This window comes from Amblyomma maculatum, chromosome 3 (genome assembly GCF_055883805.1).
Source record: "Amblyomma maculatum isolate TAMU_Amacu chromosome 3, ASM5588380v1, whole genome shotgun sequence".
Lineage (NCBI taxonomy): Eukaryota > Metazoa > Arthropoda > Arachnida > Ixodida > Ixodidae > Amblyomma > Amblyomma maculatum.
The window spans coordinates 148,446,744-148,464,447 of NC_139346.1; the positions used below are offsets into that span (position 1 = coordinate 148,446,744).

Genomic DNA, 17,704 nt, shown 5'->3' on the forward strand with positions numbered 1-17,704 from the left:
CGCCGCAATATGAAAATACATGCCCTGGCATTTTATATTCTCTGCTCAAAACCCTATAGCTATGGCGGAATTATAGCTATGGCGCTTCATAAATTCGGCAATTTTTTCTTGCAGAGGCGACGGTGAAGCGTGAGAGCAATATTGCCCCAATTTCAGTTCTCATTTTTTGTGTCACCTGGCTGAACACTTGAGGCACCGCACTATAAAGGAACACATATTCGCTATTTGCACGATGTGTGCCCCAGGAGCAACGCCGTACGCAAAAATATGAGCTTTAGGAGCTATTATCTTTGAGACCGGTCACACCGTTTTGTAAATCATGACACAATCGCACAAAAAAGTAATATTTACATTGAAAAACTTCATTTCGTACCCTCCCTCCTTCTTGGAGAAAACTTTTCGTTCCGTACCGCTTCCCTCTCAACCCTTTAGTGGCATTTGTTTTTCAATAAAGCGCTGGAAGGTATCACCCTATTGCTTCTTGAAGCTATGCTTTATGAATTTTCTTCTACATAGTAGAAGAAAGTCACCCCAGAAAATTCCTAGATTTTTTGTTCTTTTAACTAAACGGAAAACGCCCGTAATTAGTCTTTTTTGAAAATAAGCTACTGACTTCAGTTGAGTGCTGCCACTGGCGCGTACTTGCCACCCCACAGAGCCTTCAAGCCGCGAACGCTTTGAGGAACATCCTGTTCAAAACAACTTTAAAATTCATGGCACGTGACTACCCTACCGATACATGTCAGATCACATCGGTGTCATTCCCACTAGCTCCGGTTTGTGTTGCTTAGCAGTTATTGCAAGCGCTGCTTTCCTTTACGCAGCCACCATCGTCACGTTCCTGAGGGTAAACAAGAAAAAATTAATAAAATGCGTGAAATTCCTCTACTGAACAGAGTAGATTCCTCCTTTCCTTGCGCATCGCCTGCCTTTTGCCCACACGTGTCATCACTGCCATTAGGGTGATTGCGCTGCAAATATTAAACATCATACGCGACCTTGCGTTCTTCGGTTTGCGATAAAAAAACGTCTATCACCGCGAACTCCTCCCAAACCCTTTCTCACAGCTTTGCACCCACGTTAGTGTAAATGACTTTAGGTATTTTCGAAATGAAAGGTTACTTCCAGCAGTCAGAAAGTGAGACGCTGTGTATAAAAGGACTGAACGGACAGACGTGGCCAGCAGTTGGCTCAACACCACTCCAAAAGCAACCATGGTAAGAGAACTTGTTTTGCGCAGCACCAAAGCTGAAAGAACACGGTTATAACTGTAGTATTGAGCCTTTTTTCCGGAGAAATTCTATCTTCTGCATTATAAAAAGTCCACTAATATCAGTTTTTTATAACAGCAAGAAGTATGTACTGTTTAAAAATTTCTTCCCAATAACGTGAGAGATAAAAATGCTGTTAAGAAATTGAAACCTCTAAATATTTCTGCTTTTTATCAGATCAGTTTCCTACGTGGTCTCGTTCATCGCAACTCTTAACTTTGCGGCCATGTGTGAGTCGAGAAGTGGTCTTAGTGCCGTAAAGCTTAAGTTCACTTTGGCTTTACCAGCACTCGCTGTACTTTCAAAACGTACTGAAGCCAATGTAAACTGCGGCTATTTCTCGTGACCAGTTACTTTGCCTCTTTTTTACCCTATCTGCTATTTTTCTCCATTAATTATGAAGCCAAGGCTCACAGCTAGTGATGATTGCCAGCCTTCAGAGAGCAATATGGAATGCTAGACGTAGCAGCAGCACCCTCCTGAGAATGAACCATGAAAAGTATCATTAGAGTGGGCACCCAATCGTATTTGTTTTTGCTCGTAACACCAAAACGTAATGAGCGAATGAGCATTATCAGTATTACGCACGTAATAAACTGTTTTGGCGTGAATGCGCGGTAGGTACATCAGCAGTTGAACTTGAACTATCCGTCCCAGACACTCATCAAGCAAACAGCGACTTTGATTTTCTACGCCTTTTTACGTAGTTAATTTTTGCATTGCATCTTAAATAGACAAACGCAAATGACCTCTGTTTTCTGAAACTAAAGCTATAAAACGAATGCCCGCTTCTAATCTGTTTGAGAAACGTTTCTCCCAGACTAAAAACGCTTACTTCTTTTTCAGATCCGTGCGTGCGTCCTCTTGGCTCTTGCCACCAGCACCTTTGCTGGGTACACCGGCTACGGCCTGGGCTACGGCCTCGGCTACGGTAGCTACGGCTACGGCCTTGGCTATGGAGGCTTCGCCCCAGGTGTCGCCACCGTTGCGCATGCTGCCCCAGCTGTCGCCACCGTTGCTCACGCTGCTCCGGCCGTCGCTAGCTACTCCTACGCCCCAGCAGTGTCTCGCGTTGCCGCCTACCACGCTGCCCCAGCTATCGCTACCTATGCCGCTGCTCCAGCCGTGACCAAGGTTGCCACCACCTACGCAGCTGCTCCTGCAGTCGCTAGCTACGCGGTCGCCCCAGCTGTGACTCGCGTTGCCGCCTACCATGCTGCCCCGGCTATCGCTACCTATGCCGCTGCTCCAGCCGTGACCAAGGTTGCCACCACCTACGCCGCTGCTCCAGCAGTCGCTAGCTACGCCGTCGCCCCAGCTGTGACTCGCGTTGCCGCCTACCACGCTGCCCCAGCTATCGCTACCTATGCCGCTGCTCCAGCCGTGACCAAGGTTGCCACTACCTACGCCGCTGCTCCAGCAGTTGCCACCGTAGCTCACGCTGCTCCAGTCGCCACCTACGCCGCTGCCCCAGCTTTTGCTGCTGTCCATGCCGCCCCAGCTGTTGCCACCACCACCGTCCACCACGCCCCAGCTGTGGCCACTGTTGCCCACGCTGCCCCAGTTTACGGCTACGGCGTTGGCACCACGGGCTACGGTGTCGGCCACTACGGCTTCGGCCATGGCCTTCTCGGCTACGGCCTGAACTACGGCTACGGTCTTGGCTCTCCATTCCACTATGGCGCCCTCCTCCGCAAGAAGAAGTGTAAGTAACCAAGTCTATTTTTATGGGATTTTGAGAACAGTTTGCTTGTACCAGTTAGGGATGTTTGGGGTGTATTTCAGAGGCCCCGTTGTTAGGTCTCCGAAACTAACGAGCCAGCTGTGCAGCCATTTTTGTTTGTTCTCTGTTGTGGGAAAAGTGTACCGCCATTTATATTTAGCAAAATATGCATATCCTCTGCTATTAAGTTAACAATAATGATAGAAAACCAAGTGCACGTTAACACTCCCTTAACGACATTGTCGTTTTCTGTCTATAGCATTTTTTCTCATGACTTTTTTCCCTCTCTTTATTTCAGAAATTATCAAAACAGATACCTAGAGATTATGCCGGCTCCAGAGTCAACCCATCTGTCCTCGGGCATCACAGTGAAGAAAAATAAATGGATCTATACTTAATCTTGATTGTATGTTTAATAAGATGCCATTGTTTGCTTCCTTTTGCTTCTTTACTGAGAAGGAAAAAACTCTTGGGTGCTTTCACCTAAATGCAAACGCTCTCGTAGGAGCTTTTCACCATTTTAAAACAAGCTCAGTTACTTGTGCGCAAGAGGAACTGAGCGCAACTGCTGCGATCCGCCTATGTGTAGTAAATTGTTGCAAGGGAGAGACGATCTAGAAAGTTGTGAAACCCATCACGCAATTATTCGCGAAGCACCTCGAATACTTATTCAAGTTGGCATCCTTCGGAACAAGAAACGGAACAGGGAAGGAACAAGAAAATATATATATGATATATATATATATATATATATATATATATATATATATATATATATATATATATTCATACGTGGCAATACCCCGCACCTCCACCAGATACGTGGCAAGGTTAGTCCACGAAGGTTAGTCCAGGATGACACAGCACACAAAGCACAGAAGCACAGCAGCGTCAACCTCCTTCTAACACCAAACGTTGCTACCACTTTGTCTTCTTCTGTGTCACTGTTGCTGATCGTTGTCTTCTTCAACTTCCAGCGATGCTGGGCATATATATATATATATATATATACCTATTACGTCCATTAGAAGCCTAGGCATATTGTAGTTTGTAGGTATAATAGCCGGGTAAGGATCTATTGGGAGATTGTGTACAGTCACTACATGATACGACATTGCTGAATTGGAAGAATCACTACGGATGGTATCCTTGGATTCACAATCAGGTATGATACTAATGTGGAGCACCGGCGCTTTTATACGGCTTGGTTAAAGCGGGTTTTACATCTATGCAGTTCGATCTCCCTCATCAGCTGGTAGGATACCACTTTGTACTAATGATTATGTGTGTATGTGTGAATTACTACAGACAAACATTAAAGATTTTGCGACCAATCCAGAAGCAGATGCCATGTACGTTAGTAAGTATTCTCAAGCGAAGCTGCCGACGCGACTCATCAAAGCCTTGACGTCATACTGCAACGGTGGAGCATAATCTTCTCCCAATTTCCAAATAAACTTTACGAAAAGTAATTATCTTAGGAAGAAGACCAGTAGAAGCATGTAAGGCGAGTCGGTAAGGGGTCCTAGGACAAGGGCTTCGCGCTTGCTGTAGCCAAAGGGTGGAAGAACGTCAGGCCAGCCGCAGTGATGTGCCAAAGAAAGAAAGAATGAAGGAAAGGAAGGAAGAAAAAGTTAGAGCCCTGCAGAGTCTGCATTGGAGTAGTGCGAAAGTACGAATGCTGCTGTTGGTTGCTTCTAGTTGCTTAATTCCCTTCTTTTTTACCCATTTTATTCTTTGGTACATTAAAAATTGCGCGCCAATCCCTTGCTATGCCCTCTTTTGGCTCTACTTCCAGTTGCGTGACGTCACATTCTCTCCGTCACATTAATTCCCTTCTTGTTTGCCCATCTTAGTCTTTGGTACTTTCAAATTGAGCGCCAATCATTTCCTATGCCCTTTCTTGGCTCTAGTTCCGGTTGCGTGACGTCACATCCTTGGCGTCACCCTAATTTACGGCGTGAATTAATTACTTTAGTCTTTGGTACCTTCAAATTGCGTGCCAATCCCTTCCTATACCCCTTTTTAGCTTGACGTCAGGTTGCGTGACGTCAGATCCTGGAGGTCACCCTAATTGACTGCCTTAATTAACTACTTTAGTATTTGGTACACTCAAATTTCGCGCCAATCCCTTCAGATGCCCTTTATTGGCTCGACTTCAGGTTGCGCTACGTTGCATCCTTGACGTCGCCTTAACTGACTGATTTAATTAATTAATTAATTTAATATCGGACGCATTCAAATGTGGAGCCAAGCCAGTGGCAATGAGACCATTTTCGCCTTTACTTTTATATTTTTGCACCTCATTACTGACCTAATTAACTTATTGGCCTAATAATTTTTTCGTGACACAATATTACGTCACCCTCTATCGATATACACCAATCATTAACCTCTACCACTTCTCAATTACTCACAACTGCTGCGGACACGATTTTGCGTGTTTTGCCTCTAATTCATTACCTAATCATCTTATCGGCCTAATTGTATTTTTGGACACACAACATTGCGTCACCCTCTATCGATTGACACCACTAATTATTCTCTACCGCTTCTCAATTACTCACAACTGCTCGGACACGAGTTTTCTGACGCGGCTTGCGGACGTGGCCTGAGGACGCGGCCTGCGGACAGAAATCTGAGAACATAGAAAAGTAATGCTTTTGCATTAAAAAAAGCAAGGAAGAAAGAAAGAAAGAAAAAAATGAAAAGAAACGGTGCTGCAATGTTCGCGTCAGTTAGGCGATGCATTATTAAATTTGAGACTCGATGATAAACGAACCGTTGTTTTGAACATAAAGACAACGACTGGTACCTCAATAAAGAATAAGTCGTAAAGGAAGAAAATACAAGCTCGACAACACTGCGACAATAGTAAAAACGGGCTCGTCTGGTATGCGTTAAACCTACATCATATTAGAATATGTTTCATTTGTGTCTATTTCTTTATGTTTAATCGTGTTCTGCATAAGTTTCCAGTTGCTACTCTCCTTACTTAATGGTCTGAAATGGATCCTGTGAAGTATTTTGAGTGAATATGTGAAGAAATGTGATCACACAGAAGCCAATCAGAACGACGTGTTTTGGGGCACATTTTCATGGTCTGACTTCCAGAATATGTGACGCCACTTTCTGTTTGTATGGTGCCGCTTGCTGAATGGTGTCTTGCAGGATCATGAAGCATAACTAATCAAATGACTAATACAAACTACTCTATCACACGCCCTTTGTACATAGCAGATTCTTCAACTGGGCACACCCAAGATGACACATAAGATTCTTTTCCAGACACGCATCACGTATCATGTTTAGTAACAAGACCGTCGTACCACATAGAAACACTTATCGTTACCGATAACATGCAACATAGCGTGAAAGTTCACAATTCAGAGCCCACCTTCGGGGATGGTCCGACTAAATTTGCAAGTCACAACTGAGTTGGCCACACTTAGACACTATTTTGGTCAAATTCTCGCGAGGTAATTTTTTGTACGTCCCGGACAAAACGCTGGGGTAGATCATGTCAATTAGCAGGTCATTACTGAAGTTGCCCAACTCAAATTAGTTTAGAAATCGATTTTGGGCCGGCCCTGACGAGTTCAGATATTGAGGGTATGGGGGGCCAAATATTGGAGATAGGCCATTCAGTCTCAAAGGTCACAATCCAGGTGGTCATATTCTGATTATATGGATAATAAATTTAGTTCTATATATTAACTGCCAATGCAGCAGATAACTGACAGTTCATGTGGACGCACTGTTATGACAAGAGTTCTCCACAAGCTGCCGATACACTTTGCTGTCGCGCTCTGCCGGTCGTGCTGCCGACGCGCTTTTCGACGCCCCTCACGAGGCTACAAATGCCTTCGCATTGTGAACATTCTGTTTTGGGCTAACCCTGCATTTGTGCAGGAAATGGTGATGCTATGCAGACTGCAATGCGGAGAGCATAGGATTGCAATGTCTCAAAATTAGCTGATATTTAAATAACTAATAGAAGGAAATAGCAGCAAGCAAGTTGATCAATGAGTTTGAGGTAACAGGAAAAGTGTACGATTTTAAGATCCCTCAGCGAGAAGTTATTCGGTTTTATCCAGGGAGGCAACCATATATAGTGTTAAAGAAATAAACGATTTTTTCTGACATCTTTCCTGACAACGCAGTAGCAGTAGGCCGTAGCATAGCTATACACTAGATATCTGAGGAGATAGAAGATCTCAAAACGAAACTGGCAGAGCGAATAAGGTTCATCAACAAAGACAAGGCGAACGACATAATGAAGTTTATTTAATAGGGAAGAAATCGAACATGTTCTAATGAACGGAGGTAGACTATGTAGCGCTCACAAAATTTCCAGGGTGTTCCGATACCGAAACACCTGCCTTGGCTATGCCCCTAAACTGAAAAGTTCTACACAGGTCTGTATAGTAGTCTAAGCGGCCAGAACGATAATGGCAAATGGACGTAATGCAGAACAATTCGCCACTCCTCCGGTAACTAAAGAAGTAGAAGAAACAGGATGTCTGTATAGCAATGCAGAGGAATAATTCGGCTAACAGTTAGCAGCCGATCTGTTGAAGATCGGTGAAGACATTGTGTTAGAAATATTAGCCATCCTTTAAACGCGATGCAGTAGGACCTCGAGCGTTCTAGAATTCTTGAAAAATGCTGAACTTATGCTTATTCAGGGAAGAGGGTACTCAATAGCAGTACATTCTTAGAGTTCAATTATCAAAGACACCAGGGATGCAATCGCAACGGTTACTCGAGCGAAAACCATTTTCACCCCATCAATCTAATAGAAAAATGTGCAGAATTATAACCAATCAATGCTTGCGTGGCCTCTGTATATTACAGCATTTTTCTCCGTCGAAAACCTAGCTGTCATGCAAGTCTTTCGGAGCTGATTGTTGAGGAGCCATATAGGAGTCATATAGCGCATACACACATACAACAATACTTTACGAAAATGTATCAAAATCACATTTAATAAATGTGAAGCATGAAAACTTTCTCTGCCCAAGCTGTTTATTGCGTGTTTAGAGTTGGGAATCGTCGACGAGAGCTGGTAACAGTTGGAGATCAGAGCTCATGACGAGTACCTCGATATTCTTTAATAAGCTGCCCCTGTTGTCTGGCTAAGCAGCTCATGGTACCAATCACAAAACAATATGATCAATACCACTTTCAGGCAAAGGCGAAATGTCGCCCATCTAAACAGTGATGTTAATTAAACAAAAGTCACAAAAGGAAACAATATATTCGATAAATAGCAAGGTGCTAGAAGTTAGGAAGGAATACACCCACTTAGGACGTGAACTGACCGTTGAACCAGGCCTCAATACTGCAATAATCGCAGAAATATTAACAGGTTTGAACGCATTTAGTGGGCGCTCAAAAATCATGAATGACACTTTGCCATTATTTATCAAGCGAAACGTATACCGCAGCTGCATCGTAACTGTAACTTTAGCAGAATCAGGTTGGGTAAGATGACTAGGAAGCTTTAAGGATCTGTTAAACGGAAATAAATTGAAGGGACACTTAGGCACCGCCTTTAAGGTCATGACGCGACTTTCATAATGACCCCCGTTTGCCGCTCACCTTGCGTATGCGTGTTCGCGTGAGTGTATTTTATTTTCCTTTTAGCCTCCTAATCCGTGCTCCTGTTACCTCGCATATGCCTATTAATAAGCACGCGACAGCAATTCCATCACGCGGACATTTAGTTGGCAAAATGGAGTCAGGCCGCCTTGTTGTGTGAAAAGTTTGAACTTTTCAAGCTTGCGAAAGGATCTTTGGAAGTGAGCTCAAACGCCTCTCTGTGTTCTTTAAAGCCAAACCCCATATGTATCATCCCATTCAGACCCATTTTAAGTGAAAAAGCTTCAAGGTAGATACTGGTCAGCTGTTGCCTTTTGTAAAACCTTGACGCCACGTTAGGTGCATGACCCGTGTAGGGTGCGAAAGGTTACCGGGTCAGAAAAATGACTAGGCCAGTTAAGTGCCGGAACAGGTCATTAAGAACTACCCCATTCATATTAGAGCACTGGCGCAACTGTCAGAGCTAGCGCAAAGCGCAAGGCGATGAATTAAAGAACGCGAACATTATCTTCAAGTTTAAGCAAGCAGATCTCTAAGACATAAATTTTTACCTGGTTGGCTTAACATTCTTTGCTTAAGAGATGTTTGCTTAATCAGTCACTGAGTAAACTAGTTCGGCCTTAGATTTGGCAAGCCATAAGACCTGAAGAACGACTTAAATATCGGCATGTCCTATCCTGTAATGCTGACGTCGAATGTATAGAGGAGGAATTTGCAGCGCTGTAAGGAAATGTCCGCCTATAACAATAAAGGAAGATCGTCTTAGTGACATTTCATTCCCTAAATAATTAAATGGCAATGCAAGTCAAGGGAGGAACAAGAGAAAGAATGGAGGACCACGGCAAGCGAAGCAGAATGATGGGTCTAAAGTTACTATGTGGAAAACTAATACATTGTTCAGACTTTCCAGAAGGAAATGATTGTTTATTATAAGCACTTAAGCATTGTAAGTGTAAGTGTACATGTGTATTTTTACCAGTAGCCAGTGCACGTTTGTGCCCCGACCGTAAATCAACTAGGCAAATAAAAATGGGTTGGAGGGTATTTCTTAAGTAATCTAAGGTCATGAGGTCCTTCTTGCCGATATTGTTCAAGAGGATCATTTATAGCGGTGCTGTCTTCTCGGTAAAATATTTGAACTAGAGGGCTTCCTGAAATCCAATTCGCGATAAAAATCTAATCCAAGAAATTTATACAGGTGGTTTGAGTGTAAGCTGTTACCTCCCACGTTTGGCGATTTCTGTCGGTCTGTCGGCGGCTCCAAATTCAAGATGGTGAATGTATCACGTGACTATGAAGACCTCGAGCTAGGAAGTTCTCCGAAGCAGTGTTCCCCATAGTGGTGAACACTGCTTCCAGTTTTCTCAGGAGGGAAACCAAAATGTCAACACCACGCGTTGCAGGTTCCCCCTTCAAGAGCGTGCGGCTGCCGTGGCAGCGGGTGCCCCCATGCTGCCATTCAGCCAGCCGGACGGGTAAAGAGATAGGACCACTAAGATATACCATTTCCCTCATAATTGTGACCCAACCGTCTGGCGTAGAGGGTTTCAATGGTAGCAGACAATTTGATATAATATTTACTAGATGAGTTAAGAGCCGGCTTTGTGAGGGACTCGCTGCGACGACCTTTGATATACGAAACCGTAATGAGGGCGATCTTCGAAGGGCCGAGGCGGCCGAACCAGTGGTCGCCAAGGGACGCCACATCGACGCAGAACACGCCACTTCAATTCGTTGCAGACCTCCGGACCAGTGATCGAAGAGGGATGCCACTTCGTGGAAAAGAGACTCCGCTTCGTCGCAGAGGGACGCCACTTTGTTGCATTGAATAAAACGAAGCAACCCGTGCAACGAGCGCGTCATCACGAGCACGGAAATGGACGCATTCAGCATTCAAACATAACAGCTTACGCTCCTGCATTTCCGCGCCTATCAGCAATGGCTTAGACTCAAGTTTGAAAGATTTGCACGGAGCACGTAATTACAAATTATCTTAAAAAAAAAACTGCTCGCGGCGACCCCTTGCAGCCCATCTGGGCGAAACATCCCTGTGCGAAAACCTCCCCTATGACGTGATTGGGGCTTCCTGGATGCACCCGCTCAATAGATGCTTCCATGATACGCAGCGAGACGGGGCCTGACTTGTCGCCGTCGCAACTTGTTTTCTTTTTTATTTCTTGCACGCCGTCTAGTACTAAGTTAAGGGGGAGAGGAGAGCATAATTTTCAATCGCCGATATGCTCGGTGATAATTAAGTTAGCCTAAAATTTGGGGGCTGGGGAGTGGACTGATGGGGCACCTCTTTCTCGTGCACGTTTACAAGCTTTAATCAATAGTGTTCCATGGGTTCTTTAGTCTTCCATGGGCTCTTTAGGTTAAGGATAACGCAGCGAGTTCTGCAAAGGAAAGTGATATGGGCAGTGATTCGAGGGATGCAGAGATACATGCTTCTGCGAACGAGGCCACTTAACAGTAAAGAGTTAAAATGAAAACTGATAATTGACAGTGACGTGGTATATAATGATTATGCAAGATACCAGATGGACCTCTTAGTTAATAGAATAGATTTCGAGAAAACCATAGCTTACAGAGATTGGCAAAAAAAGCGGCGTGCGGATAAGCTAAGGTAGTTTCAGAGGGGGCGAGAGAGGCCAGCTGGTACAGAATTCAGTTAAATGAAGTAATACTACGTAGAAAAACATTTGTCCCGCAAGTGAAGTAGTTAGATGGTCGCGACAGCCATTCGATTGCTTCGGAGATAGGCGTCACCAATACGTAAGAATACGTATTACATACTCTACTCAGCTAGCTTTACTAAGCAGGGGGCGCTTTTACATCTACCGTATTTACTCGATTCTAAGTATTCCCTTTTTCCATGGTTATAATGTGGAAAGTGAAAAATCTATTATCCTCCCCCGTACGTTTTTGCGGCGATATCTTGGCGAGACAGAGGCGAGAAAAAAAACATTTTATTTGGCAAATACCTCCGGCAAACGCGATTACAGTTCGCTGAGATTACGAGATGTTGCATCCCTCTTCAAAGTCAATCCAAGCTCCGCTACGCTGTCAGACAGCGGGTACTAAACAAAGCAACGGGAGCTCGCGTTGCCTGCGCAACATGAGGAGCTCCATCGAATGACCACCCATACAAGGCCCACGCGACGATACGCTGATAATGTAGTGTAGAAACCAAGAAGCCAGCGATCACACTAATCACACTACGGATGCAGCGCCACCTCGGGACTCCGAAAGCTCCCGATCCACAAGTGAGCGAGAAATAAGTGCGCTGGAATACTTGTAAACGCTTTCTTTGTAGCAGTAAAAGGGTTGCTTAAATTGGTATACAAATTTTTTCAACTTTTTTTTTGCGAAATTCGCGGGGTGGTTAGAATCGAGAAAATACGGCATAAGGTTGCTTCTTGCCATGAAGAAACAGAACTACGGGTAGCAGCTGTGTGCCTATAAGGCGAGACTCGAACTTCGCACAAAGCTGACTGTTTTGTTAGGTATTGATCCTAATATGATATTGCGGTTTAGGCGAACATGTGAATTTGATACCTGAAATTCTACTCCCTTGGGAGTGCAACCAGTTTCTTGAGCTGAATTGGCCACCAGGAGCTGATGAAAGTTTTTATACTGTAAAAAAGAGAATAGGACGATTGAAGTGTTTTCTGTGTTACTAGCATATTCGTGAAAAAAAAACACAAACATAAGTAAATACCACAAAAATTATTTTCCTGTATCTCTCCTTGCAATGACCAATGCTTCTTCTGTCAATGCAAGTTCTTCCTATTTAGATTTTACCTATTTATTGTCTTATCGATTTGTTGAGAATGACGCGATTTTGGGTTTCCTATCTGAACGAGCAGCGTTCATTTTTTACCTTTGAAATCGCTAATCGTCTTGCCTGTTTCGAGGCATCCTAACAGGCCTCACATATCTGATCTGTAAATTTCGAATGGATGTCACGCGAGCGCCAGAAAAATACATGCCGGACCTCACCCGTGCTATTCCCGCAAGCTACTCCTTACTTTCCTTGGCGCTCAATTCGTGCTCTACCTTGCTTTATGTCAATACCGCGGTCACGTTCATTCTAGAAGGAAAAATGTACCGAAAACCGTAGTTGTAAATTGGTGGAGATCGAGCTCTATCTTCCGATCCTAATGCTTTTGCTCACCTGTCATCGCAGCCATCGGGGTGATTGCACTGCTAATATTATACTACTTACATGACCTCGCATGCTTTAAGACGCGATGTGAAGATGTTTATAGGGCACTGCTTTCCACGCTCTCTCTAGTTGGACATTCTCTGCGCAAGCACTGATGTAGTGTAAATTTATGATTCTGTCGATGAGAAAGGGTATACAAACTTGTTACACCTGGCAATGTATAAAATGGCTCCAGGAACCAACGCAGTCAGCAGTCGGCTCAACACCACCCTAAAAGCAACCATGGTAAGGCAGCTTCTTTGCAACTTATCGTAGCTAAACCAAGGCGTCGTAACAATGGGAGCACAAGGATTTTTCAATTAACTGTGCTTTTGCTGAAGATAGAGTTCTCGACAAGCTGTTTCCGTTTTCACAAGTTTACCCCTGTTTAACAATTTAACAGCACAATAGTTCAAGCAGCATCTTACGTTAGAAAATGAGGGCTTATATCTTATATAGTTAGTTCTTTAGATTGGTTGAATAGTTTTCACATTTCGTTCATTTATCACAACTGTGAATGTGGCGAATGCGTCCAGTTCAATAAGTGACCTAACTAGAGTCAAGCTTAAATGTTGAACTTGTTTCTTGTTCCTTGTTCAACTTGAGCGGAGAGTAGACCTACCGGCGCTTTGGAAAGACACTTCATTGTTTTTTGGTGACCTATCCAGGAATCGTATGCGCAACATATGGCATCATGGAGCGTGAATAACAACGAAAGCAAAGCAACCGGCAACGCCTACGCAAGACGAATTAAAAGAATTTCACGAAAATATGGAAAAATATTCAGATGAAGCAAGCTCTCGACCAGTTTATCGATAACTATTTCGTTAAGCTCCTAAAGACGTAATATTTTGAAAACATTAGAAATCTTAATAGGATGGAATACTGAACATCCGATAAAATGTGGCGTCAAAAACTACCAGCCTACTGCCACCTGCAATGGCTAATCGAAACAGCCATTTCAATACGCAGAACTTCATTAAGCAAGAACAAGATAACATCTGCCAAGGTCCTCCAGGTGGCAAAATGGAAAAAAATTGGTTTTGTCTTACAATGGACAATTGGGGAAGAAATAAAACAGAAAACGATAAAGAAGCTTTCACAAAGAACGCATTTGTGAGAAAATAATATTTCAATGCTTGCCCATAAACAGCCCGTAAGGCGCTTTATATGTCTGCTGTAATTTAACTGTTTACCGCTTATGAACACAAAACAGTTGCCATTCGCATTAGGGCTCACGCACAGGCTATTTTCAGCAGTCATACTTCATGTATACTATCACCACATCCTATCAATATGCCAAATTTTCAATTTCCTGGCCTATCACGACGACATAGTTCCGTTTGTTGCCCCCTAATGAGACAACGACCTTAACCTGCCTTCTTCACACCCCTTGTTTAAAAAGTTCTGCCGACAGTTGGACTGCCAAAAGTCATGAGCGCCAGTACATGTGTTTTAAAAGGCTGTTTCATATAATTTAGTGGCAAGAACGTTTTGCCATCTCAGTTCATTTAGAAAAAATTCCCCTTGTAAAATTATTTTTCATTTTTTTTGCAGATCCGTGCGTGCGTCCTCTTGGCTCTTGCCACCAGCACCTTTGCTGGGTACACCGGCTACGGCCTGGGGTATGGCCTCGGCTACGGTGGCTACGGCGTTGGCTACACCGGCTTCGCCCCAAGTGTCGCCACCATTGCCCACGCTGCCCCAGCCGTCGCTAGCTACGCCGTCGCCCCAGCTGTGTCTCGCGTTGCCGCTTACCACGCTGCCCCAGCTATCGCTACCTACGCTGCGGCTCCAGCCGTGACCAAGGTTGCCACCACCTACGCCGCTGCTCCAGCCGTAACCACTGTCGCCCACGCTGCTCCAGCCGTCGCTAGCTACGCTGTCGCCCCAGCTGTGACTCGCGTTGCTGCCTACCATGCTGCCCCAGCTGTGGCTACTTACGCCGCTGCCCCAGCCATCGCCACCTACGCTGCTGCCCCAGCTGTCGCCACCGTTGCCCACGCTGCTCCAGCTGTTGCCACCTACGCCGCTGCCCCAGCTTTCGCTACCGTTGCCCACGCCGCCCCAGCTGTTGCTACCACCACCGTCCACCACACTCCAGCTGTCGCCACCGTGGCTCACGCTGCCCCAGCTGTTGCCGCCTACCACACAGCCCCAGTCTACGGATACGGTGTTGGCACCCTCGGCTATGGTGTCGGCAACTACGGCTACGGCCATGGTCTCCTTGGCTATGGCCTGAACTACGGCTATGGTCTTGGCTCTCCCTTCCATTACGGCGCTCTCCTCCGCAAGAAGAAGTGTAAGTAGCCACGCCATTTTCACCGGATCGGCTATTATATAACGTAGAACATGCTCGAACAACTCTGCACCGTTTTCGCAAGCAGCAATATAAGGCTGATAGAAGCGCTATGAGCAGGGTCCTCCTTTTTTCGTGCCATTATGAGGGCAACTGTAACCTCAATATTAGCATTGCAGTAAATGGATCTGATGTGGCACCGTTAGCAATTGATAATAGACAGCGAAGTTTTCAACTCGCAAAGCATGGCACTTTTCAGCCATGGATGTGATAATATTTATGACCCCTGTTATTTTCCTCTTATTTATTCAGAAATCATCAAGTAGAGACAATCCAGGATGACGTCTGCCCGAGGTTCAGCCGACCGAACTTCGCGCATCGCATACAGGATGTACAAATAAAGCACTCAATGTGGATCTTCCTCTTTTCCTTTGTATCCAGTTATACACATTCATAGGCACTGCATTTTCTTAACCGTAAGAGAAAGTGATGCACATCTTCAGATTTTATTAAGCGGCCTTATTATAGCCATAGGAACTGATTACCCGAATCAAAGAAATGCAGCTATGAAAGGGCAAATTTAAAGTAAAAGAAAGTAGCCAGCAACTATTCTCTAGGCAGCTGCACCGATGGTAAACGACATTATTGCGTTTTAAAATGCCATTACTCGTTATGTTAAATAGCGCTAACATTAGACTCAATGAAAGAGTCTCTAGACCTTAACTCCTTATTTATTTGAAAAAATTAGATTTCATTTATTGGTAATGAAATCAAACTGTAGCATAGCGCCTGCCAAATAAACGCTTATAGTAACTTTCAAAGAGCAAAATTCTCTGTTGGTCATCATGCTATACAAAACAAGCAACACTACTATCTGGCCCTATAGAAAACGGGCCTGAGGTTTTGCTCTTTTTTTTAATTTATGGTTAATATTTTCCTTCTGCAATTCTACGAGACGGATGTTCACTGTGCGTAATCATTTCATTGCAGCAAATTTTTATGGAGCTGCGAATTGCATAGTGAACAATAAGGCGAGAAAATTAAAAGTTGTGTGTTTAAATATATGATCCTGCTGCAAAACTAAATGCTGTGAACGCGCTACAGTACTATACATAAAACGAACGTTCATGTTCCAGCGTCCAACAACGAACAAGCAGCGTGGAAGCAAGAAGAAGAAGCGCATTTATTCGAGATGCATGCTGGTATTTATAGCCTACAAGCGGCTGCATGGTAACAACCAGAGCGCATGCGCGACTGTGCATTACATCTTCCTCGGTGTAATCTTTAAAAGTCTGAAAGCACAATACGCGACACTTGTTGGAAATTCTGGTCGTAGTGAAGACGATTGGGCTGTCTCTTTTGTCGGGTGGATCGCCTTGGCACAAATTGAGTGGGCTGTATTGTAGACTGCGACGCTTCCACGTTTTCCTGGGAAATGTCTTCGCTGCCAGAGTCATCTTCCGTTAAGTCGCTTCGGAATGGCTCACGTGTGGCTAGAAGATGTTCTCGGTTGCGTCGAAGCACTTTGTTGTCCTCTGTAAGGACGCGATAGGACCTTGGTGCTACCAGGCCCATAACTCGAGCCTTGAAGGCCTATGCATTCCCTCGTACTCTTACAACTGCATCTCTTTTTGGTTCAGGCAGATTTTTCCCTTTTGAGGGCCTTTGCTGGCGTGGTTGGCGCCGGGACTTCTGTTGACTGGAGCATGACACGAAGTCTGGTAACCGAGTGCGCAACTTTCTGCCTTGAAGAAGCTCTCCAGGGGACCGGCCTTCGGCTAGTGGAGTCGAGCGATAACCGAGAAGGCCCAACCAGAAGTCCTCGTTGAGGTCGCTAGTCTTCTTCATTATTATTTTGACAATTTGGACTCCTCGGCGAGGCCATTGGACAGTGGGAATCGCGGACTGGACGTGACATACTTGAAGTCGTATCTAGAGGCGAACAAAGCAAATTCATGTGATGAAAACTGAGGACCGTTGTCGGTGCAGACTTTCAACGGAATCCCGTACCGTGCAAAATTGAGCTAAGCTTAGCAATGACAGTGCATGTCATTGTGTCAGTAAGCTTTTCGACTGCAGGGAAGTTTGAAAACGCATCGAACACGCACAGGTAGGAGCTTCCGCCGTACATTAAGATGTCAACACCCACCCTGTACCAGGCATCGTCTGGGATCGGCCTAAGCAGCACTGGTTCGGTTTCTTGTTTGTAAGCATATTTTTGACAGACAGAACAGTTCTTCACCATGGTTTCAATGTCCGTATTCAGTCTCGGCCAGAATACCAAGCGACGGGCTCTCGCTTTGCACTTATTTATGCCTAAGTGACCTTCATGAATACGACCCAGTATTTCAGCTCTCATATTCTTCGAAATGACGACCTTTGTCCCCTTCATAATAATACCCTTAACTTCTGATAACTCAGGACCAAAAGGTTTCATCGAGCCTTCAATTTCTTCTCCATTCCTTAGTTGCCGCAACACTGTTTGCAAGTCTGGGTCAGAGGCTGTTGCTTGTGCCAGTCGATCAAACATTTTCTTGCTCACCAGCTCTAAAGTCACGCTCACTGCATGCACGTCGACGTCTTCAGTGAAGTCATCACGT

General features: G+C 44.7%; 2 protein-coding genes across 2 annotated transcripts; both read left to right on the plus strand.

Annotated features, from left to right (window-relative positions):
* Positions 1-2,111: 2,111 nt before the first annotated feature.
* Positions 2,112-2,984, plus strand: LOC146196368 (uncharacterized; the record flags this gene model as incomplete). The annotated part of the gene is made up of 1 exon (XM_084596977.1): positions 2,112-2,984. A coding segment is annotated over one exon (873 nt), but the record flags the coding sequence as incomplete, so codon positions are not given.
* Positions 2,985-11,822: 8,838 nt separating this feature from the next.
* Positions 11,823-15,115, plus strand: LOC146196369 (uncharacterized). The gene is made up of 2 exons (XM_084596978.1): positions 11,823-11,864; positions 14,363-15,115. Exons 1-2 carry the CDS (start codon positions 11,823-11,825, stop codon positions 15,113-15,115), a joined length of 795 nt encoding a protein of 264 aa, XP_084453104.1.
* Positions 15,116-17,704: the final 2,589 nt, after the last annotated feature.

Bases quoted from the DNA above. Each gene is read 5' to 3' on its own strand.
- LOC146196369 (XM_084596978.1), top strand. From the start codon at position 11,823: ATGCAGCGCCACCTCGGGACTCCGAAAGCTCCCGATCCACAA. The intron at 11,865-14,362 runs GTGAGCGAGAAA...TTTTTTTTGCAG, and splicing joins CGAAAGCTCCCGATCCACAA to ATCCGTGCGTGCGTCCTCTT.